A 23,683-nucleotide genomic window follows, 5' to 3' on the forward strand; every position below is an offset into this window, starting at 1 on the left:
AATCATCTTGCAGCTGCTTCCAATTAATGTCTATCATTTATGAAATAGTTCAGATACTATTTGGGAGAAATTGACACTCTGCAACTATACTGTTTGGGTCCCCCTCTGCATGTTTGTGCTGCTCTCCTGGCCTGCCGTCATCCAAAGATTTGGGTCTTTGCACTACCCTTATGCGGATGACACCCATTCCATCTCTCCATTCTGTTTGAATCAGTAGTAGCAGCTGTGCAGTGCTGGACCAGTGTCTGGAGGAAGTGATGGGCTGAATGAGGACCAGTAAACTAAGACTGAATCCTAATAAGATGGAGCTGGGATAGACAGGCAATTCCTGTGTCTGGAAATTAGGAGGACAACCGGTTAGGGAAGGGGGTGCACTCCCTTCTCTAGAGGAACAGGTTTGTAGTGTGTGATCTGGAAGTAGTATAAAATAACTTACATTCTGGCTATTTTGTGATAACTGTAGATCCGCTGACAAAGCTCTGAAATCTTAATATCTGTCTTTGTGTTTCTTCTTGTGTACTAATACTTTGTCCCTTGCTCCAGCCCTTCAGGGTGGAGGAAGCTACGCATCCAGTTAAAATGATTTCTTTTTACCAGAAAGCAGCTAAAGAACAGTTTTGGAAATGGCAACATTACCCTATTTGTTCTTACCCCAGCACAGAATCAACATTGTGTCATTTAAATTTTTTTTAAGGCAGTTGCTACTTCCTCTAGAGGTCTATATTGCTGTTTTAATACAAATCACTCTCTTGATGATTACCAAATCCATTCCACTGCACGCTTGCAATAACTTAGGCTTTTTACTATTTTGCTTGACTACTAGTGATATATTGATGTGATCTTTAGAGAGGAAGAGATGATTGAGCTAGAATAATAGCAGGGAATCTTAGGAGATTGCAAGGACATTTTTTCATATTCTTGTGTAGTGGGAAGTAGAAATGTCCTAGATGGAAGGGCTGACCATTTAAGGGCAAAACGAAACATTACCTGTCTAACTGTTATGAAAAACCACCCCATTTTGCTTTTTTCACAACAAGATCTTCATTGAGCTGTTGACTCATGGTAAGTCACCATCTGTTAGGACCCAGTTCACATATATGATTTGATTTTATTTAGAAGATTTATAAACCGCTCAATTGAAGAGCTCTCTAAGCAGTATACAATAAGTCGTATCTTTGGTCTCAGCTTTAAATCATAACCAACTGTCCTTTGGATATCTTCTCTGTTTGACTCCTTGCGTTCTTGAATTTTGGGATAGTGCCATCACATATGGAGATCATCAGCTGCTATTTGTCCACATTTTCAACATCCATATGTTTTGTTCTTATCTGTTTTATTTAATTTATTTAGGGTTAAATACCAGCTATATTACAGTTGATAAAAAAGCTAAAACTGACACAGATGGCATTGCTTGCTGTGCCAGTAAAAACAGATGTCCATCTGCATAGAAGTTTCAGTCATTTTACCCATCTCTTTCTAAAAAAATTCCTTTTTCTGTAACACTTATTTCATTAGAAGACGGTATATTTTTGATGGTAACCCCTTAGTATTGTCTGTTGTTAGAACTTAGTATTCAAATCCTGAATACAAGGTTCCTTTTCTAAAAATTTCCATGGTTACATAATTTCTCAGTTGACAAATTTGGAACCAGTGGGGGTGATAAGAATCTGATGGCTTTTCACAATGTCATTGACTCTCATAATACTGTTTTTTTACTCGTAGAGCCCTCCATTTGCAGTGCTAGGTGTTTCATTACAAATCAAATATGACAAAAGGGATATAGAAGGACTTTAAAATATTTGTGCAAGATGTTAGCGTTTTTCATATTGTTCAAGAACTCTGGCATTTTAGGCTTCTGATGTTTCTCAAACTCACTTTTAAACCCCAAGGTGGGTTAGTAAATGGCATTTTAGCATTACCTGGTTCCACCGCATACTCAGGATCAGTTTGGTGCTCTTTGGCAATTAAATTCTGTTTTAGACATTTATATTGCAGACTACATGATTCAGTTGCAGCTAACTAATCCCCTTTTATGGCAGAAAAAGTGAAAACTGGTTGTTCTGGAGCAGTAAGTAAGTAGAAGCTGCCTTTCTTCTGTTTTTCACAGTTTATGCTTCTGGGATGAATAATCTGTAAGTAATTTGCCCACGCAACATAGGCAGTCTGTACTGTAAAGACTAGGCACTAATAGCACCTTCCCCGTTCTGACTGCTCATTCACCCATTGCTGCTTCTGCCTCTGAAAAGCCACCTAGCATTTGTTTATGGAAGTCCAGAGCATGTAGTGAAAAAGCTGAGTAACAGTCCTTCCTTTCCCAGAGAGAGTGCAGGGGAAGATGCATTGGGCTTAATATGACCTCAGAAATAACTTCCTTAATCACAAGTTTGTAGAGGGGGAGTAAGCTTGTTGCGCCACCTGTATCGCACTATTCCCTTTTCATATGTTAATCAGTAATTAATCTTGATTTTTGTTGGGTTTAGGAGTTTTACTCTTGGCACATGTGCAGAACCAATTATATCGTAAATCACCCGCGTTTCAGCAAATGTCATTCTGATAGTTCCCTACTGCATAGAGCACTACTAGTAAAACATTTGAGGTCAGGAACTTGGATTCCTCAACCACTGTATTCAAGGAAACCCATTTATTGTTCTGTCTCAGTAGAAAAGGTTCATTTCTCTTAGACTTATATCACATTGGCAGCCAATCAAGGAAAGTCATAATTGCATTTATGCAATTGGGGGCGGGTGAGCTGAGGCCGCATTAATCTGTCTTAATGAATTAATACCACTGGCCTCTTTTCACCCCCAATATGAATGTGGCAGATTCTTAAGAATACAGTATTTTACGTTCTTTATTGAGCAAGAATTACGCTTTGGGCACTCAAACTGAGTGCTTGACCTGCGTCTCTTGCACTGTAAAATTGCTAAATGTATTCTTTGTACTTGATTCTGCAGAAGGATTTAGAGAGACTTGCCATGGATTGCATGAAGCAGTATTCATCTCAAATTATCATGAGCTGACTACTGGGCCTTTTTGATAGCCTTCTTGTGATGATTTGTGCTGTGGATGATAAAGATGGATGATTTTTAAAAATCAGTTAAAAGGATCTTTCAGGCTAACTATTAAATTAGGTCTATGTAAACTGGAGGGAAAAGCAATCATACCATGTCCTATTTGGGAAATGAGAATTGGCAGCTTTCTTCTTGTCATCACATCAGCTGCTTGAATTGTGCAGAGTCTAATCATATCTCCAGGTTGTTCAGAGAGCATGTTGATTAGATACAATATACAAAAGTGCCTATAAGAGCATCCTGCATTTAAGGGAATTGCTTTTGCGCTTGCCAAAATCAGGGATGTGAGCTCTTTAATCTTGCCGCCAGCTCAGTGGGAAGAAGATGGTGCATCTGTTTCAACATTTTCAGTGTCCTTGGTGCTCCTAAATGTGTCCAGCTCTCCTTCTCAGGGTGTCCTAAATGTGCCCCAGCTCTCCTCGGGCTAAATTAGTAAAATCATGACTCAAAGGCTGCATCATAGATAATCCAAATTAGATTTTCTATTTCTGTAACAATGTTTTGGCAATGGCTCGTGAAAGGCAAGGAAGGGCATGTGTTGGGGATTAGACAGGGCAACAAAGATAGGAAGACACTTTGAGACACATGGACCCAGAAGCTCAGCCCCGTGACTGGAATGCATATCCGAGTCCTGTATTCCAGTTTTGCTCCACACTATACCATAAACAAAGGTAAATGAAGTATTTATAGCTTGGAATTCTTCTTGTTATGCCCCACCCTCAGGCAAGCATCAACAGCCAATGCAATTTAGACAAATGTTTCTTAACACCAACTCAAGGATGAAGAAGTTGTTGGACTCTAATTGTTATTAGAACCAGACAACATGATCAGGGATGATGGGAGTTGCAGCCCTCCCAACATCTGGAGGGCCACAGGTTACCTATTCCTGCTTTAGATCCCCACTGTGCAAACCAGACCTATTCATTCTTGCAGCCCTCTCCAGAGAGAGGATTTTAAATGTATAACTTCATCACAAGTCTATAATTCCATCTTTAGTTGTGCTCCTTGACGTGTCCTGACGAGCTGGTGTCAGGGTTTGACTCCAGTTTTTGCTAATCGGCCATTTATTTGCTGTTTTTTGTCCCCACAGTTATTTTAGGAAGAGCTTTCTCATATTCTAGGAAACAGATAGTGGAATCCCTTTGTAGAACTAAGGGCAGAGTAAGGCAGTTTAATCAGCAACATTTTTTGTAGATGACACAAGATGGACAACATAAGATCAGTACCCTTTCTTAGTCAGAGTCACCAGTCTTCTATGCATTATTATTTTTATATATATATATAAATATTTATTAAAATTTTTGAATACAAATACACAAATAATAAACAACCTTACTTATATCATAACGTGGTTTCATCACTTCTTTGGACTCCCTCACGTCTCCCGCTCCCATTTACATCGTAAAAAAGTTTTTCCAAGCAAATTATCAACTTGTTTACGATCTCATATCCACTCATTTAAATATAATCTAACAATTCTCCCAAAAATTTATGTTTTCTTTAATCTCACTTATCATCAAATTCAAATCTAATTTAGTGGTGGCCAATTTTTTATAATCTAGCATCCTTCTTAACATTCAACCAAATTGCAATGTTTTTGTAAATACGTCTTAAATTTCTTCCAGTCTTCCTCAATCCTCTCTTCTCCCAGGTCTCGGATTCTGCCAGTTGCATATAGTCCATCAGCTGCATCTGCCACTCTTCCAGTGTGGGTAGATCTTGAGTTTTCCAGTTTTTAGCGATGAGTATCCTTGCTGCCGTTGTTGCATACATAAAAAATGTTCGGTCCTTCTTTAGCACCTTCTGGCCGACAATACCCAGAAGGAAGGCCTCTGGTTTCTTAGTGAAGGTATACTTAAATACCTTTTTCAGCTCATTATATATCGTTTCCCAGAAGACCTTCACCTTAGGGCATGTCCACCAGAGGTGAAAGAATGTTCCTTCATTTTCTTTACATTTCCAACATTTATTATCAGACGAATGGTATATTTTGGCAAGTTTAACTGGGGTCATGTACCATCTATATATCATTTTCATTACATTTTCCTTCAGAGCATTACATGCGGTGAAGTTCAGCCCAGTGGTCCACAACCTTTCCCAGTCCTCAAACATAATGTTATGCCCAATGTCCTGTGCCCACTTTATCATAGCCGATTTAACCATTTCGTCTTGTGTATTCCATTTTAACAGCAAGTTATACATTCTAGATAGTACCTTAGTCTTTGGTTCTAACAATTCAGTTTCTAACTTTGATTTCTCCACCTGGAACCCTAACTTTTTGTCATTTTTAAAGACTTCTTTAATCTGAGCGTAATGTAACCAGTCTCGCACTTTATCCTTCATTTTCTCCAAACTCTGCAATTTCCAATTGTCTCCATCTTTTTCTAATATTTCCCAATATTTTGGCCATTTGGCCTCCATATTGGGTCTTTTTCGGGCCTTAGCTTCCAGAGGCGAAAGCCACCTCGGAGTCTTGTTTTCCAATAAGTCTTTGTATTTTGCATTATTATCCCCGTTTCAAGTTCTAGCCATGTTGCACACTTAAACCTGATTCCATCCTGGCCCAGAATTCCCATCCTTCCACACAGTGCTGCTGTCCTGGCTGCAGAGTGGGTTGTTTCTTCTGGTTCTTATTACTTAATGCAGCCTCTGTATCTGTATGTATGCATAGCTTTCCTGTTTCCATTATTGTGTCTGGAGCAGACACAGCCTGACATACTTAGCATTACCTCCCCTGGTGCTTTCCATATAATCTGACTGGATGGGGAAGGGTGAAGAGACTGAGGCTGCTGAGTGACTCTGCTGGGAGCACTGGAGCTTTTGGCTGGGGCGCTGTGGTCCTCCCCACATGGGCCAAATGCACGGCCATACTTGCCGTTCCATAACGATCCCATTCACATTGGCTTAGCATTAGCGCCCTGGTTCCCAGCAGGAACTCATTGGAAACTATTTATCATTTCTGACACAGAAGGTAAAATCCCTCTTGTTTTATTGAAAATACACTCTTTAAGTTTTCATTTAGCAGCTGCTATGAGGAGTCTGCCGAGTGCTGGGAACTGTTCTGTGAGAACCGCAGCAATGCGCCAGAGAAGTTAGCAGTCAGACCTCAGTAAAATGAGGCAGTGTGGTCGTTAATCATATCTGTTTACTGACAGGAGGCTCATGATATATCACTTGGCCCACCTGTTGGATTAATGCTTTTCCTGAATGTTTGCAAATGGTTTTTTGCTAGACAGGTGAATGTTATCTTTTCCTCATTCTGGGAGACGTGAGGTGCAGAAGTATGAAGCCAGTGTAGTCAACACAGTCAGTGACAAGGGAAGAGTTTCTTTGAGCTCCTGATATCTATGGACATTGATTATGCTCTATAATTTCTTATTTGTTTCCTTCTGTTCTAGTCTAGAACTCTTTGTATGTCAAAATGTAGGATGCAGGAATGGACAATTGGGCATACTCTGCCTCTTTTATAAGTTTTGCCATTTATGCATACCTTTCACCATCCAGTGGTTGAAATCAAGGCTTGAGCAACCATGATTGTGTTCTTTTCATTTTATCTTGTACAGTGGTACCTCTGGTTACAAACTTAATTCATTCCGGAGGTCCGTTCTTAACCTGAAACTGTTCTTAACCTGAGGTACCACTTTAGCTAATGGGGCTTCCCACTGCCGCCGTGCCACTGGCGCGCAATTTCTGTTCTCATCCTGAGGTAAAGGTCTTAACCCGAAGTACTACTTCCACGTTAGCAGAGTCTGTAACCCGAAGTGTTTGTAACCCGAGTGTTTGTAACCCGAGGTTCCATTGTATGAGCTGTTTCTTTAAAAATTTTGATGTATACCCCACCTTTCCTCCACATTTCTCAAATACATTGGTTTTTCTCTCTGCATTTTGTCCTCAAGAACCCTGTAAGCAATGCTTTTTTTCAGGGGGTACTCAAGGGAAGGGCACTCAGTACCAGCACCTCTTTTTTTGGTTAAAAAGTTGTGACACTTACTGTAACAACTTTGTGGTGAGTACTGGCACCTATTTTTCTAGGGGGGGGGGGGAAGACAGCCACTGGCCTAAGGTAACCCAGTGAGCTTCATAGATGAGTGGAGATTTCAACCCTGGTCTCCCAGGTCCTAATACAAAACTCTAACCACTGCACCACACTGACCCTTGCACTGTTTCTGCTCTGAAAACATGGACCAAGTGTAGTTGGAAATGATCTAGGTGCAAGTAAGTCCAGTCCAGCTCCCTAATTCCTGGAGAACTGCCACCAAAGGATGCCAAACCTCGCCATATGCACCTCGTACAAAGCTGAGATGGAAAATCCACTGAATGTTCCTGGGATGCACCCCTATGAAAAGAATCTCCTTGGCCTAGGAAGGAGCCCATTCCTAGCAGCAGCATTTGAGAAAATCTAGAGCTGTGCTCTAGGCTTACAAAGCAGCCGGCATCTCAGCTTCATATCCTGTAATATATTTAGGGAGAATTGGCTTCCGGAAGGATACCCCTGGTTTACTACTTTTTCATAGACTTGGATCCTAAAGTGCATCTCAGGGCTCTTTTGGAATGACTTGATGCATGTTAATTTAATGGGAGATAGAGACATGGGGTGAATGCAGATGATCAACCTGCCAAGTAATAAATGTGGGGAAGCTTGTTTGTTTCTTTAAAAGTGGGTTGAAGTGCAGCAGTAAGATGACCATGGATAGGCTTAGTAGGATTCTGTGGTTGCTCTTGCTCCACCCCTAATTAGTTAGTCAGTCAGTTGTTCTGTTGCCATGGAGTAAAGATGAACTCCACCATGCATCGCTGCAGTGTCTTGTCACTAATTCCCAGCTCTTTGTTTCGGGAAGTAGATACTTAATATATCCTCACCAATAAAGCATTCTCTCTTAGATGATTTTTTCTGGGGTGGGGAATTTAGGACATTTAAAAAAGTAGATTGTGCTTTAAGTAATACATGTGAAAGCATATACTCTGTGTACTTTCGCATCGTAAAAGCAATATTTTGTATGCACATCCCACAGAGAGTCTCAAAAGTGAACTCACAAAACCATCAGGATTTCACAGGGGTCTCTCCCGGCCTATCAGGAAATAAATTGGGACCTTCTGCATGTAAATGCTGTACCCCTGGCCTGCAGTAATAGTTGGGTTCTGTTCCCTAAGGGGGAAAATACACTAGTCATGAGATTAGCTTGGAGAAATATCTTCCCCCTCTCAGTGTCACGTGCCATGGATTCGGCTCACCAATTTACCAAATGGTAAATGTGAGAAGTCTCATTGAGAAAGGGCTCTCATCTTTTACCCCACAGTCAGATGTGTGACAGAAAAAACTGCACCACATTTTAGAAATTCTGTAGGACAGGGATCTCACATTAATGCCATTAAAAAGTGTATCACATGCTTAAAATAACTACATCAGCATAAACATTTAAAATTCACAATGAAAAATTACAAATAAGCAATATCGCACAAAGAGCAGATAAAGTAAAAGTAGCCAGTTAAACATCTTTAAATTCAAAATGCACACTAAATAAAATTGTCAAACAACTTAGACGAGTTACCCTATTAGCTCTACAGTGGTACCTCGGGTTACATACGCTTCAGGTTACAGACTCCGCTAACCCAGAAATAATACCTTGGGTTAAGAACTTTGCTTCAGGACGAGAACAGAAATCGTGCAGCGGCAGCGCAGCAGCAGCAGGAGGCCCCATTAGCTAAAGTGGTGCTTTGGGTTAAGAACAGTTTCAGGTTAAGAACAGACCTCTGGAATGAATTAAGTACTTAACTCGAGGTACCACTGTATATTAAATTGGAGATTATATTTCTGAAGCTTCCTGTATCAGATAGGGCTTTAATAGTCCTCCTTTTCTCTTCAATACTCAGTTTGTTTGGTTGTGCATTGTCTTTTCCCTTCTAATTCCAAAACATAATAAAAATGACACTTTGCAATAAAAATGTTTCTCTGCCTTCCTCCCTCAATTATTTGACTATTGAAGAAGGAATATCCTTTTGGTTCCATCTGTGTCAGGTAACTACCCTGGCAGCCATTATTGACTGCCTCCAAACCCATGTCTTCATGTATCCAGACAGCTAAGACAAAGCATGGTAGAAAATTCCTTACCACTTAGTAAGTTGGTTGCCTGTGTGGAGCTATAGAATTAGAAGATACTAACCTCTTTTCAGCTTAGTAGCCAGAAGTGAAACCTTCTGAGTTTCACCGTTTATCAGACAAAAAATTAGTATTAATAGCATATAAGGATGGCTTAGGCACTTACACTGTATACCTGAGGAGGCATGCCGCTAAATGGTTTCTTTGTTTCTATTGTTGCACATCGGGGGTCAATGGTGCTCCATAGACAATTGACCAGCTGGACCACACATTGCAGTCTGCCTATGAGGGGACTTCTACAACTTAGTTATTCTAGAACTATAGAAAAAAGAAATTCTATTTCCATATCCCACAACAGTTAAGCTTCTTAAATAATAATTAGAATGTTAAAAATTAAGATTGACACTTCAGTATCTTTTAAAGCATGTTGCTCATTTCACAGCCCCCACCCCCGAAAGAATAGAAATATGTGACCCAACTTGAAAGTGTGAAGGCAAAAATGTGTGGCCTTGTTTCTCCAATTCTTTCTGAGTCTGAAAGTGCTACCCTTTCTTCTCTTCCACTGCCGGCTACCTTTTTACAAGGAATCTTTTGTTGTTGTATGAATTCATAATACAGACACTGTTTCTAGCAATACATCAGCAAGCCTTACCATAGTCTGAGCATAAATGGGGGGAAACGTGAGACACTAGTCTGAAATTCCACTTTTCAATGTGGCTGTACTGTTTGAAGAAGACTGAAATCTATGTGCCATGTTCTGCCTGTGTAATGAAGTTTGCATTGATATTCTGTTAATGCTGATGCCACTCAAAGTCCAAAACAACTGCATTTAAGCAGCACATCTTCTTGCACGGGATGATCTTGCTTTTTAGTTGGGTTAACAGCCCGATGAGGTCACTTCTTTGCATATCAAGCTGGTGTGCATCACCTTTTGTTCCTAAAAACAAACTTCACAAAACCACCACACAAAATCATCCTTTTTTTATTTTCCCCTATTGATCTTCAAAGGATTGCATTCTAAACAGTATATTGTGGCCTGTGAATGCAAGTTCCCCTAGTTTAGGACCATTTCCTCTGCTGATAGGCAGAAGTTGTAAGGATCATTATACTTTTCATTTAAGCTGTAATTATATTAAATGGCATTTGTGATTGGTTTGTAGCACATAAGGGATGTTTTATGTTGCACTCGTTATCTGTACATAAAATGGGCAAGAGTTTGGTAATGGTGTGTCTGCAGAATGAGACGAGGGAGGGTGGTCCCACTTTATGCAAGTAAAGACAAAAGTTATAGCATGTGGTTCCAAAGTGGTTGAATAAGAGGTACCAACATTGCTTTTAATGAGGAGTTGCCAATACTAGGTTATTATGATCCAAGTGTTAAATTAGATAATCCTACCTAAAAAAATAGATTCTACAACTCACATCTATTATTCTCTAATGAAGAGGATATTTGCTTGATATATGCCAAGACTTAGAACCTCTCATTAAATCACATTTACTTACAATTTAGATTTTAGTTTCTGTAATGGTAATGTTGAAGCAACAAGCTCACCCCATCTAACCCAATTTGCCAGTGAAACCAAGGGGTGCTGGGCTTGCGAAACAATGTCAGGGATAAGAGCTGTTCTCAAGCTTGTGGCACAAGCAGTCTGGAGCCCTGGGTTGCTCGTGGGAGATGAGTACTCAGCTTTATCAAGACTGCATGCCAAATATCAGTTTTTCCTTGCTGTAAAAATAATATGTGAAAGGGCTCTTGAGAAATCAGCAATGTATATATTATATGAGAGTGGGAATGAGGAGGAATATATGTGGCATTCATTCAGCAACCAGATGTAGAGGTCCCGAGCTTCATTCTTATTATAAACCTGTTGCAAATTAAAAACAAGAAAGAAACAAGCTACCGTGAGATCAGATGTAGCGTTACTGATGTCAGGTGCAGGATTTATTTTCAAGAGCAAGATTTATCTGCGCAAGTCCTTTGGAGAAGTTGTCCCAGGGAAAGCTAGCTGTACTGTGAGTTTTATCTTCTTTCCAAACTACACTTGTTTTTAAGTGCACGTTTGCTGTTTTCCATGACCAATCACCCTCTTCCTAAAGATTTATAACTCAGCTGTTTCAATTTGTGATGGGCCGAAACTTTGGAATGCAGATTGTCAGTCCAGATGTCAGACCTTTCCTTAAAAAAAGAAAATGAAGGATTAAATTAGGTATGTGTGATTTCCCCCCCTTTTCTTTGAAGGCTCAAAATGTCACTTGAAGTCCTAAACTTATTTCCTGTTTCCTTTCAGATGTGATGGTTCACTTTTAAAAGGGAAAACATATTGCTGAGCACCAAGTGCTGAACTATAAAAAATAAAGTTAACTAGAGTCCTATGGCTAATGTGTAAACTTAAATGAGAATGTTATAGTATCATCATATGTAGTTTGTTTATTTATAATAATATTTATATATCACTATTTCGTTTTTTTTTTTTTTAAAAGCGGTTAACAACAATAACACATAAAACCGTACAGTTAAAACCATATGGAAGTTAAAATCAGACTTGAATTAACTATTGTGGGAAGATGTGTTCTTCATCGCCTGCATAGGCTTCGCAGAATAGAAAAGTTTTCAGCAGGCATTTAAAAGTTGAAACAGAAGGTGCCTGCTGAATTTCTGTTGGTAGAGTACCCCACAATGTTCTCTCTTTCTTGTTGTTATCAAATGAGCCTCACCAACTTGGGAAACTACTACTGACACTCCTGAAGATGAAGTAGTGAGATTTATGCCACATACTGTTCAGGCCTTGCCCATCTGTTTCTGCAGCAGCAGCTCCTCAGTATACCAGGGAGCAAAATTGGACTACATAGTGCCAGAGCACAGATAATTAGATGGCTTCCCAAATAAAGGAGAGACCTTCAATAGTCATGTCATGATCGGTGTCATAGAATGAATTTCGGGGCCCAACCACCTCCTAAAGCTTTTAAACTCTTTAAACTGTCCATGTTTCCATTTTGTAGCAAATAGGAGAGGAAAACAGATATTATAAGTAAGAATAAACACACTCGATAGGAGTTTTAATCTAGCATCTGGTTACCTGAATATTAAGCAGTTAATCCCTTTAGATATATACTAGGACTAGTATAGTCCCCTATCAGTCTGAGGATTGTTAAAGCATGTGAAAGGGAAAGTTTCCCCAAAGGTGCATACAGCTTGCCCCATTTTCAGATTTGCTTTCCTGCTCTCACTAAAAAAAATTCCCCTCCCCCAGAAAGAGGTTGATTCCAGTGTCAGTCATTGCTTTAGGAGCTGGGCTGGCATGCTGCCCACGGTTGAGACAGACTTCATATCCCCAGACTTCATATCCCCAAGTTTTGAGGGGGAGATGTATGAACTTCCTTTCTAACTTTACTAACAGTCAGGGTGTTTTGGAATATGTGAGCATTAAATTTCAGCTTTCTGTGTGTTCAGTGGCATTTTGGGTATGTCCTTCAGTTGAGGTATCAAATGAGGTCCTATCCATTTTTATATATAGATATCCCAGTGCTTGTTTAAGTCTGGATTATTTTTTTAAAAAAAGAAAATTAGTTCCCCTCTAATTTTTCAGGAATTCCAGGTTTATTCTTACTTGTCTTCACCTTTGTAATTCAGGCATTTCCAGAATCTTAGACTCTTCTGAAAGTGGAGGTATTTAAGTTTGGTTTATCTTCAAGCACACATAATTGTCACAGTGACTTTTCTTGCAGGGAAGAATAGTATGAGCGCTCTGATCAGTGACTTAAAGCTCTTGGTTCTGCAACTAATGGTGTTTACTTTGATCTAGTTAAAGTAAACTGCTTGCAAGGTGTTTGAGATGCTATCACTGTACTCCCATGTGGCAAGGTCTTTGTATTGCAGCAGGATTCCTGCCTTTTGTGAGTTATCAATCAGTGCATAGCTTTCATCACTCAGTGCCAAGCAGGTCAAACAGAGGAGTTCACATCTGTGTCTTGCTGACCAGTGAGTGTTTTCTAATGGTCCTTTCACTGGTGATATATTGCCAAACAGGCCAGCAGCTCAGAACGGCAGTGGGGATTTATTGGGCTGAATCTCTTGTTGCCCATTGAAGTTTATGTGTGTATTGGCTTTGGGGCCACCTTGTTTCATAGTTCATGAAGGACTATCCAGCAGGAGACAGTATCATTTCAACATAGATTTAATGGCCCAGTGACTAAAGGATTACATGTACATCTCTGTTCCCTACTTACCAGGGTCCAGTAGTTCTTCATTGGGATGTAATATGCATATATTCTGTCCAGTGTAGGAAATATGGACAGAATATATTGATATTAGGTGCTAATTTTATTCCAGGTCCAAAGCCCAGAGTTTTGCACAATGCAAACACACCTGTGGTTTAGATTCATACACTACAGCAGGAGGGAAATTATAGGTCTTGAGGACATAGACAGGACAGTTATGCAAAACTAGGAAGTATCAGAAGATCCGTTGTCATTTCTTACCTGTTGGCAGATGTTATTCATGTTTTCAAACTGGCTTCAAACTAGCATTAGAATTAATCATATTTTGATTTTGTTTTTCATCAAAATGACTTCATGTACCAGTTTGGGGTAAGTGTTGCTTAGAATAGAATGCAGTCAAAGTTAAGGTATCCACATCCCATTTGGGATGGAAAAAGGATTGGAGCAGCTAATTCCCTTTGATTCTTTAGCTTAAACTAGATTAAATTACTTTTGTTGCAGCTGCTGTTTGTATTTGTCTGTGTTTTGATTTGTGTGCCCACAGTGGGAACAGAGTGGAACGGAGAAACGATGCACACAGAGCTGGAAAGAAAACAGGCTGCAGCTTCATTATAAATGTGTACAATTGCTTGAAATAGATGGCAGGAACCAGAGACTGACAGTACTCAGGCCAGTGGTTCAGTTTAACTTTTCAGCTGGAAGGAGAATGGCACCAGGATGATGGCTGCTGCCCATAAACAAATTATTGAGGCTCAAACTGGCCATGACTTTAAACACATGGTTTTAAACTGTGCTCAGACTAGCCATGCCTCTCTGTTTGCAAAAAGGTCCTTATCAGGGCCATGAAGTGGTGGGAAGATGGCTTACTTCTTCTCCCATGCTGTTTTCCTGCCAAAAACAATACCCTCTGAAAATGCTCTTACCCATAACTTCTAAAAATGTGGGGAAATAACAGTTGGGGAGAAGGAAGTTATCAGCAGGAGAATGCCCCAAATTGTTAGCCCTCATCCCGTGCAACATCTTCCACTACTTTTTGCTTTTTTGTAGACAAGATGTGACCAGTCCAAGCACCTTCTTACATCATGTGCTTAAAGCCCCATCTAGTTAGATCTTGAGAGGGTAATTGCTTTCAACTCTGCCAGTCACAGAATGTATTTGTGTGCTAAAAACCACTAAGGTCCTTTAAGGAGGCAGCCTTTGAATTTCATGCAACTCCTATCCGGCTTCCCCATCTCTTTCCAAGCCTCTTCCTTAATGTAAAACCTTCTGTGTAACAACATAGGCAGTGCTTATATTCACCACTCCTCTTAGGTATATTACCCCTGCCACACCCTTCACTGGCCCTGCTTTGCATCCTCCTCAAGTATGTATGTCTGACTAGATTAGAACATATTCCTGATAATGCAGCTTGCTTGCCTGGATGGGAATAGAGAGGAATGTGCATAAAAAAATAGTCTATTGTACAAAGGCAAGCTTGACATTTATTGTTCTGTTCACTTTGGTTTCTGGTCCTGCCCAGCATTGGCATATGCCCCCCTGAAGGTTGCCTAGAAGGGAATGTGACCTGACCTAGCATGTTGGAAAGCCACTTTGGTCAAGTCATTTCCTGTTTTACCCTAAACCCTAATCAAGTACCAAAACTGCACCACTGCAGTCCTAATTCTGCTTCTGTTGAACATCTAAGGGCCAAACTAGATGTAACATTGCATGCATCTTTTCATTTAATATGTACATTTTAGAAATTAAAATATCACCTGAGGGGGGCTTCCTGTATATTTTCGGGATCATGGAAGGCAAGGATGTGAAATTTAACCTATTCCTCCACTGCATTCATGATAACCATTTTGCTGAAGCTGCTATTTGCATTGGAAAGCAATTCTCCATTGGATCCAGGGTGACAGCTGGGGGGGGGGGGGAGTTCCCTCCCAATACAAATTGTGATCATTATCAACTAGCCTTTCCTATTTGCATTTTTTTAAAAAAAAATGTGCAGAGATGTCTAATTTGGCTCATTTGCTTTGAGGAGTTACATAAGGTGACACGACCACAACATTTTGCCCCCATGAGTTGGAGTGGCCCATGCAATGTTTCTTGTTAAGGTCTTTCAGATTGCAGATGTTCATGTTTTTATGATCTGTTGCTTTGCTAACTGTTGGTCTGCCTCACATTCAATTTTAATGAACAGCAAAGCAAGGAAAACTTTAAGAATGAGGGGGAGAAACAAGTGACCTCGCTTTATATTCAAATGCTTCCAATTAAGGGGTCTGTTATCTTACCCAAGATAACTGGAAAAGGATACTCAAAATACTACCTTGTGTAAATACAGCTATTGCCTGCATTATATCACCAGGAGTTCTCAACACATCTGGAACGAAAGTAGTTCCAGTAACATTAAAGCATCCTATTTTGGTTGGCACGCAGATGCTGTGGTATATGCCAGTCAGTAATGGGTTTTGGAAACAAGCTGCTCTAAAACTCTCCTGAACTATTCTCCTGGGAAATTATTCAATTAAATACAACTAAAATTAATGCTTGTGTGTTTTGTTTGAATAAAACAAAATAAGCAGCTGGAAAAGAAAATCCCTGGTGCATGTTGGGGAGCAAGGGCTCCAGTTAATATTCATGGATTCTGAGCTCAGTTCTTGCCCCACTACTCTTTCCACCAAGTACTCATTCTAAGTGATCATTATTGCTGTAACTGATGGTGCGTAGTTATTCTTTCTTCATTCTCCGGAATAATTTTGCAGATATAAATAATTTCTTTAGTTTCAGGGTAGAGAACCTATGGCCTTCGATATGTTACTGTACTTCAGTTCCCATCACACCTGACCATTGACTATACTAGCTAGGGTTGATGGGAGGTGGAGGTTTTTAAGCAGAGGTTGGATGGCCATCTGTCATGGATACTTTAGCTGAGATGTAGTTGAACAAAATGTTCAGGGCGATATTCATTCATTCATTCATTTGTAGATTTGTATACGGAAAATCCTAGGGTGGTTCACAACATAAAAATACAAAAGGAGAACACAAAATACATAATGGAAACAAGAACAAAAACAAATGAATAACCCCCTTTCCACAAACATTTTTTTAGTTACTAAATTTAGTAAATAGTCAGATGGAGAATGAAATCAAGGAGACATTCAAAAGAGGAAATGTTGTAGTAACAGGTGACTTCAATTACCCTCACACAGACTGAGTTCATATGTGCTCCAGTCATGAAGAAAAGATAAAATTTCAAGATACCCTAAATGACTGTGCCCTAGAATCACGGAGGCTACCAGAAGGGCAACAACCCTGGGCTTAATCTTAAGCAGTTCTTGGGATCTGGTTCATGATTAAATGTTGTTGAGCAGACTGGGAATAGAGACCACAGTGCTATCAAATTCAATATATATGTAAATGGACAGTTGCCAAGAAAACCTAACACACACAATTGACTTGGAAAGAGGAAACTTAGCCATTACCAAATGTTCTACCTCCACTGTCCGAGACAGTATGCCTTTGAATACCAGTTGCTGGGAATCACAATGGGGGAGAGAGCTGTTGCACTCATGTTGGATGCTGGGCCAGGTGGGCCTTTGGCCTAATCTATCAAGGTCGTTCTCATGATGTCAAGACAATTGCCTCTAAGCATTTGCTGAGGAAAGCAAAGTTTATATCAGCATAACTTGCTTCAGTTTGTTATTATTTGAGACTAGCTCTTGTGTAAAGGGCTGCTTATAGGTTGCTTCCTCTCAGACATTTATGAAACTTTCTCATTATTTCGGCATAGATGAGAATTTATGGCTTTCATTTGCTTTGGGTTTTAGATTTTTCTTTGGGCTTTAGATTCCATTTGGTGCTCAGTATTAAAGCGCTCTGCTTCGCATGTGCACATTGGCCACAATCTTTTTCATCACTGGCATGATACACAATGTTTGCTTTCTTCTATTGAGCATAGTGTTGCGTTGTTTTGAAGTGTGTAGCCTGGTGTTTTGCGTGATTCATTTCCTTGGCATTTCACTCTAAGGTGCTCCCTTGGATGGTGGCAGTGGCTATGGAGACTGGGTTGCCTCCAGATTAAGCTTTGTCATACTATAATGTTCTTGGTATGATATGAAATGTTCTGGGCTTCAGGTTTTGAGATGTTTTTCTTCAACCCGGTTCCAGTATACATATATTTGCCATGTCCCATGACTAATTTTGTGGTGTATATTTTACAGATATACGTTACTCTGTTGATATAGATCTATTTGGAGAAGCTGGGATTTACACTGTGTACCTCCAGAATAAATATAAGGGATTTGAACAAGGAAGCTACTGGGAGGCTTCCAGGCATCCTGATTCCAGCCATCCATGCAGAGGCTGGCTGCATTGTCACTCATTGGTTTGCCAGCCAATTTATTTGTGTACTCCATCATAACCAAAATGGCAGGTGTGGGGTGTTGTTCTCTTGCCACTATACTAGTACAATGAACCCCTGGTACTAATGTCGTCTTAATCGCTTTCACATGCTCATCTGTTTCTCAATCCACATCACCCAGACCTGTAATTTGTCTATTATTAGGATGGGGAACCTGCTGAACTACAATGCCCAACAGCCCTCCAGCCAGCATGGTCAAAACTGAAGGGAGATTTGGTCAAACAATATGTGGATGGCCAAAGGTTTCCCACACCTGCCTCTATACATACTCTCTGCTTGTCTCATGTGATCTTTTTGTCTCTCAGGTAGCTCTCCCTCAGTCTTGCCTCCCTCTGTGCAGATTCACATCTCTAACTGCCTGACTTGCTTTTTTAAATATTTTCTTTCCATCATTTTCCATCACAGATGGCATCTTTCTCTTCCAGGCCATTTAGTCATTTCTTTTTATAATTTATAGTCCCTTCTTCATGAAATAGAGGCAGTTTCTAATAATGAGAATAATGCACTTTAGCCACACAGCAAAAATCAAATCAGTCCATTAGAACTGGCTAACGTTACTGGTGAGAGGAAGGAAATCTGTGACAGTTTTCTCAAACAAGAATATCCTAGATCCTCACCAGACTTGCTACTATGTACCTGCTTGTCACCAGGGCCCATCTTCTTCTACTGCTGCTGCCACCTCCTGCAGCTCAATATGCATACCAGCAAATCATATGCGGGACCTAGATGCAGCTGTTCCTCCACAGCTGCTGCCATCTCCAGCTGGAGAAAAATTAAAGGGTTCTGCAGAAGCAATGAGAGGCTCACCCAACCCTGATACAGCATGCCAGCCAGATGGTGGAAGGTCATGTTGAACTTGGTCCTCCTCCTCCATACAGAACTTCAGAAGAGTGACTAATTTCAGCCCCCCATGTTATGTCAAAGGGTGGTTTCTGAGGTTCTGGGGCAATAACTTTTACCTGCAGGAGGTGGCAGCAGCAGTAGAAGAAGAAGATGGGAGCAGTGGCATTCTTTGCCTCTGTTACTTGTTATGTCTAGTGCTGAGGGCAGTGCCATGCCCTGCCTTTGTCCACTATCATTCCTTCCCTTTGGAACAATGTGTGTTTGCCTGCACTTAAATCATAGGTGCCATCTCTTCGGGTGCCTGGGCTCCCACGAAATGTTAGTTATGTGTGCCCGTGGGTGCCCAGCCTCCGCCTCTGCCTCCTCCGCAGCTGCCACCATGCACTGCTGCCACTGCACACCGGGTGCGACCACCAATTGTCTTACCTCTTTCACTCTTGCACAGCCACTGGACCTGGGCTTCTGCCTCTGCCACAAGACCCTGGTCCAGTCCCCACCATGGTGCACACCCTGGTCCAGTCCCCACCATGACGCCAGAGTGCAAGAGGTAAGGCAGAAGCCGTGGCACCTGATGGGCAGTGGCAGCGGTGCGTCACGTTGTAACATCATCAAGTCTGAATGAGAGCCTGGCTTGGAACCTCACACATGGAAGAAAGGCTGAACTGAAATAAAGGAAATCCTTCTCTCCTATAGTCTTATTAATCTGTAGCTAAGATGCGATTGTACCCAGCGCTGCTGCTAAATCCATTCCCCTCTGCATTTTGCAAGTGCAGTTTGTATTTGGCTTACTCAGTGGGCAGGAACTGTGAAGCCTGTTCTTTAAGGCAGCTGCCAAATCCAAGTAAGGCTTTTACATATTTTAGATAAATCAGAAAATCAATTAGTACAAATACGAGGAGGTTATATGGCAAGCAGCCTGCTTTTCTTCTGAGTGCTATAGGAATCCCGCCATGCTTGGGACTCTGTGTGTGGTTCAGAAGTATAAAAACTCGCAAGCCTCTTGGGAGAGGGCACACCTGAGTAGCACACAGACAGAAACTCTGATTCAGGATGGGATGTAACCAAGTAAATCTTCCTTCTCCCGTGGGGGTGGAGAGAAGGAGCATTTTACTTCCTACGAAAAAAATGTTATTTTCTTAAGCTGAGCAGTTTCCAGTTTTCCTTCTTCATTGCCCATCTGCCCTGAATTTCACAGAGTTCTCTTTCCCTCTCTACCCATTTCCCCCTCCAAATTCTTTCCTGGTGAATTCATGTTAAAGAAGAGTGATGGAAGGGAAGGCTGTTTATTTTCCTTTTTCTTAACATTTTGTAATGTCCTGGGTTCCTGATCGGTGCCTCACACAGACTGCATATTTTGGGCTCATAAAGATTAGGGACTTCCAGGCTTGGTCTACCTGGAAACCTCAGTGGCACCTTGCCATGAATGAGAGCTTTCCTATACAATGTATAGTATAGATGGACACTTCAGGAATTCAGTACACTTCACATAATCTCAGCAATCCTTGCTACACCCCTGTAAGGTACAGCAGTATTTCCCCTCTCTATTACTGATGGTAGGGCTTAACACCAAGAAGAATTCTAGCTTGCCCAAGACTATCTAGTGAATTTGTGGATGAGGTTAGCAGGCGACTCACAGCTCACACTCTTGGCTACTGAAATACAATAAAGTACAGTGCTACCTGGGGTTAAGTACTTAATTCATTCCAGAGGTCCGTTCTTAACCTGAAACTGTTCTTAACCTGAAGCACCACTTTAGCTAATGGGGCCTCCCGCTGCTGTCGCGCCGCCGGAGCACGATTTCTGTTCTCATCCTGAAGCAAAGTTCTTAACCTGAGGTAATATTTCTGGGTTAGCGGAGTGTGTAACCTGAAGCGTATGTAACCTGAAGCGTATGTAACCTGAAGCGTATGTAACCCGAGGTACCACTGTACAATATCATTTGTATGGTTTTCAGAGCAGAGAGGTTGGTATTCCAAATGTAAACCATTCCCATAGATGTAACTGTTTATAAATTGAAGTGTTTATAATGTACAAACTACAGGAGTGGTTTAAGCAATGAGGCCTTGAAAGTACTGTGGTTGCTCAAGAAAATGCTGTACAATTCCCCTTTTTTATTGAATGTAAATGGACTCAAAGTGGGGCATGGTCAATTTATACACTTGGCAGTTGTTCTTTCTGGAAACAGTTTTCTGTTTTGTGCTCCAAAAGCCAGAAAAACATAATTCAAAGACAGTGACACTATTTTTTGTTTTAAAAACTACTTTAATGTGGTTGGGTAACTTGTGAAAGTCATCAGTTTTGAATTTTCATCGTCCAAACTGAGCAAACGTACTAGTAGAAGCTTTTTCTCATAAATTACTTCATAACCTACCACCTGTCAGTTGGCCTCACCCCTGCCACACTGACTGTATATGTGAAGACGGGATTGAATTTACTAAAATGTTGACCTAATATCCAAGAGCAAGAGGCTTGCAACTGGAAGACAACATGTTGAAACTTCACTCGGATGTTGGCAGCTTGCTAGTTTTTGTACTGCTTAATAATTTTCCTTGTTTTTTCACTCTGAATCCATTGTGAGGTCTGTGATGGAAACCAACCATTCTGTAAGGAGCTGTTTTATACAGCGTCACCCTTGTGAACCTGATGAGTTTTCAGTGGATGTATAGCATCCTTAGGAGATGCTTTTCTCTGCCGTTATCTATGATCTCTTCACCTGGATATGCCATCTCTGAAGAAACTGGAATGTTAACCTCTTTCTATACATATTTTTATGTTCTTATGCTTCTCAGTGCAAGTGGGACCTGTGCTAAGTGTGGAGTGCCAGGCAGCTGTTCCTTCTTTCCCCTCTCATTTCACTTTATCCCTCTTCCCTACAATGTTCCATTCTGCCCCCTGCCTTCCTTCAGCAGTCAGCCAGCATTCTGTGTCCACTGAACATGCTCAGTCTCTCCCACTCCCCTGCACCCCCCATTTTGGGGGAATACATGTGAATCCAGATTTGGAGAGTGGAGTTTGCTATTCACATATATCAATACCTGCACCTTGAATCTCAGCTGGAAACAAATAAGCAAGTAATGTTTTTTTAAATGCCAAAGTGCAGTTAGCGCTTGCTTATAGTCATGATGTCATTATTTGTGCTGAAAAATGGAATATTGGTGAGAAGAAGCACAACTGTAAGAGAGATATTCTATAAGGAAGCTGTTTAAACAGGATCATGCTTCAGTTTTTATTCTCAGTTATAACTGAGCCTTAGAAATTGTATTTATACCAATATGCAAAGGTGCAAATATTTTCCATTTGCAGGTTTGGACAAAATCTGTGGGGCAATAGAGTGCAGTGCAAGTAGCATGAGGGCTGAATGTGTGGGGCCAGTTTCTAATCTCTGGTCATTTGCAGGTAGCTTTGGGGTGATCCTTGCCCATTGCAAAAGTGGAGGTTCTGTGCAGCCACTCCAAACAGCCCAGATAAAATTTTCACCCTTCTTCTGGTCTAAATTTATAAAGCATTTTGTTCTAACTACTAACCAGATGTGTCTGCACGTTCTTAATCTGTTATGCTAGCTAAGTGCAGCATCTACATGGGCTACACCTACCGTGATGCTTTTGGGTGGCTTCTGCTTGGCTTCTGTCACATTTAAAACAGCCATCTGTCTAACCTTCCTCAGAGGGCTGCCATGCCAATAAGTTAGATCAAAGCTGCAGAGCTCTTGGTTGCTGGAAGGGTGCCATAAAGTGATAACATTGCATTTGTTTGGGTGTGATGGTGGAAAACCTGGATATTAATACTATATAATGATATCTCTTTTTTAATAGAAATCATCGACGATATCACCAATTTAGTAGAAAATACCGACAACAAGCTGCGCAACCAAACCAAGCGTGTAATGACAGTGGACAGAAAATCATCTTCTTGTGGTAAGATATGGTTTGACTTAAAAGTCTACTTTTTAAATAATTTTTTTTAAAAAATAGCTGCCATTTTGTAGCTTCTAATTATTGGCCTGAAGCAGTCTAAATAATTTTTTACTGTCATCTTGTAATGGTTAATGGCAGTTAATTAAGCACGGTTTAAGCAGCTACTGCTTTTGAGAGAGTGAGGAGAGAAAAGAAGACATGATAGAAGAGGAGTAAAATTAGTATCCTCATATAGAGAAGGGGAGTTATTTGTAGAAGTGATTCCATTTGGTAAAATGTCTGTGCCTACAGATACCCTACAAAGCAGAGAGTTCTCTTATGTGAAGGCCACCAATGTTGCAATTTGTGTTTCTACTATTGCACTTTCCATATTGTCAAACATAATAAACCAGGCATAGGTAAACTCCGGCCCGCCAGATGTTTGGGACTACAATTCCCATCATCCCTGACCACTGGTTGTGTTAGCTAGGGATGATGGGAATTATAGTCCCAAACATCTGGAGGGCCGGAGTTTGCCTATGCCTGTAATAAACTGTATGTTGCCAGTTAAGCCACGTGTGTACATAATTTTAAATCTTTATTTTCTTGGCACATGATAGGTATAGGATATTTAGCACCATTTCGTTTCCATATAATACGTTGGTTTAGTGCAGGGTTTCCCAAACTTGGGCCCCAAGCTGTTTTTACACTACAGTTCCCATCATCCCTGACCACTGGGATGATGGGAATTGTAGCGCAAAAACAGCTGGGGACCCAAATTGGGAAACCCTGATTTAGTGCAAAACAGTATGAAACACTGGTCGGGCTGATAAAACACAACTGAATATCAAATCAAATCAAATCAAAACTTTATTAGCAAAGCCAACAGGCCACAGCTATACAAGAATTAAAAATAGAAATAAGGATAAAAGGGAGAAAAGAACAAGCAAAAGGATGTCCGTCAGATGAACAAGTCTGTCACTCAGATGGTGGCCCTCAATTTCATAGCTCTCTCGATGTACCTCGCGACCTTCTCTGTTATCTGACTATCCGTATCAGATAAGAGGAAATACAGTGTGATATCTGGTGAACGGCCGGGGTTGGCGAGAATGAGTGGAGTAATAATCTCATTCCTTAGGTCTTTGTAAAGGGGGCA

General features: G+C 40.7%; 1 protein-coding gene across 1 annotated transcript in view; it reads left to right on the forward strand.

The window, feature by feature from the left end:
• STX8 (syntaxin 8) overlaps positions 1-23,683 on the forward strand; it is a 75,450-nt gene that overhangs the window by 30,724 nt on the left and 21,043 nt on the right. Inside the window, exon 7 of the mRNA XM_081848775.1 lies at positions 22,447-22,548. Within this exon, the coding sequence (XP_081704901.1) occupies positions 22,447-22,548 (102 nt within the window). The remainder of the gene's footprint in view (positions 1-22,446; positions 22,549-23,683) is intronic.

The sequence above is a fragment of the Podarcis erhardii genome (genome assembly GCF_964252035.2).
Source record: "Podarcis erhardii genome assembly, chromosome: 2".
NCBI classification, from domain to species: domain Eukaryota; kingdom Metazoa; phylum Chordata; class Lepidosauria; order Squamata; family Lacertidae; genus Podarcis; species Podarcis erhardii.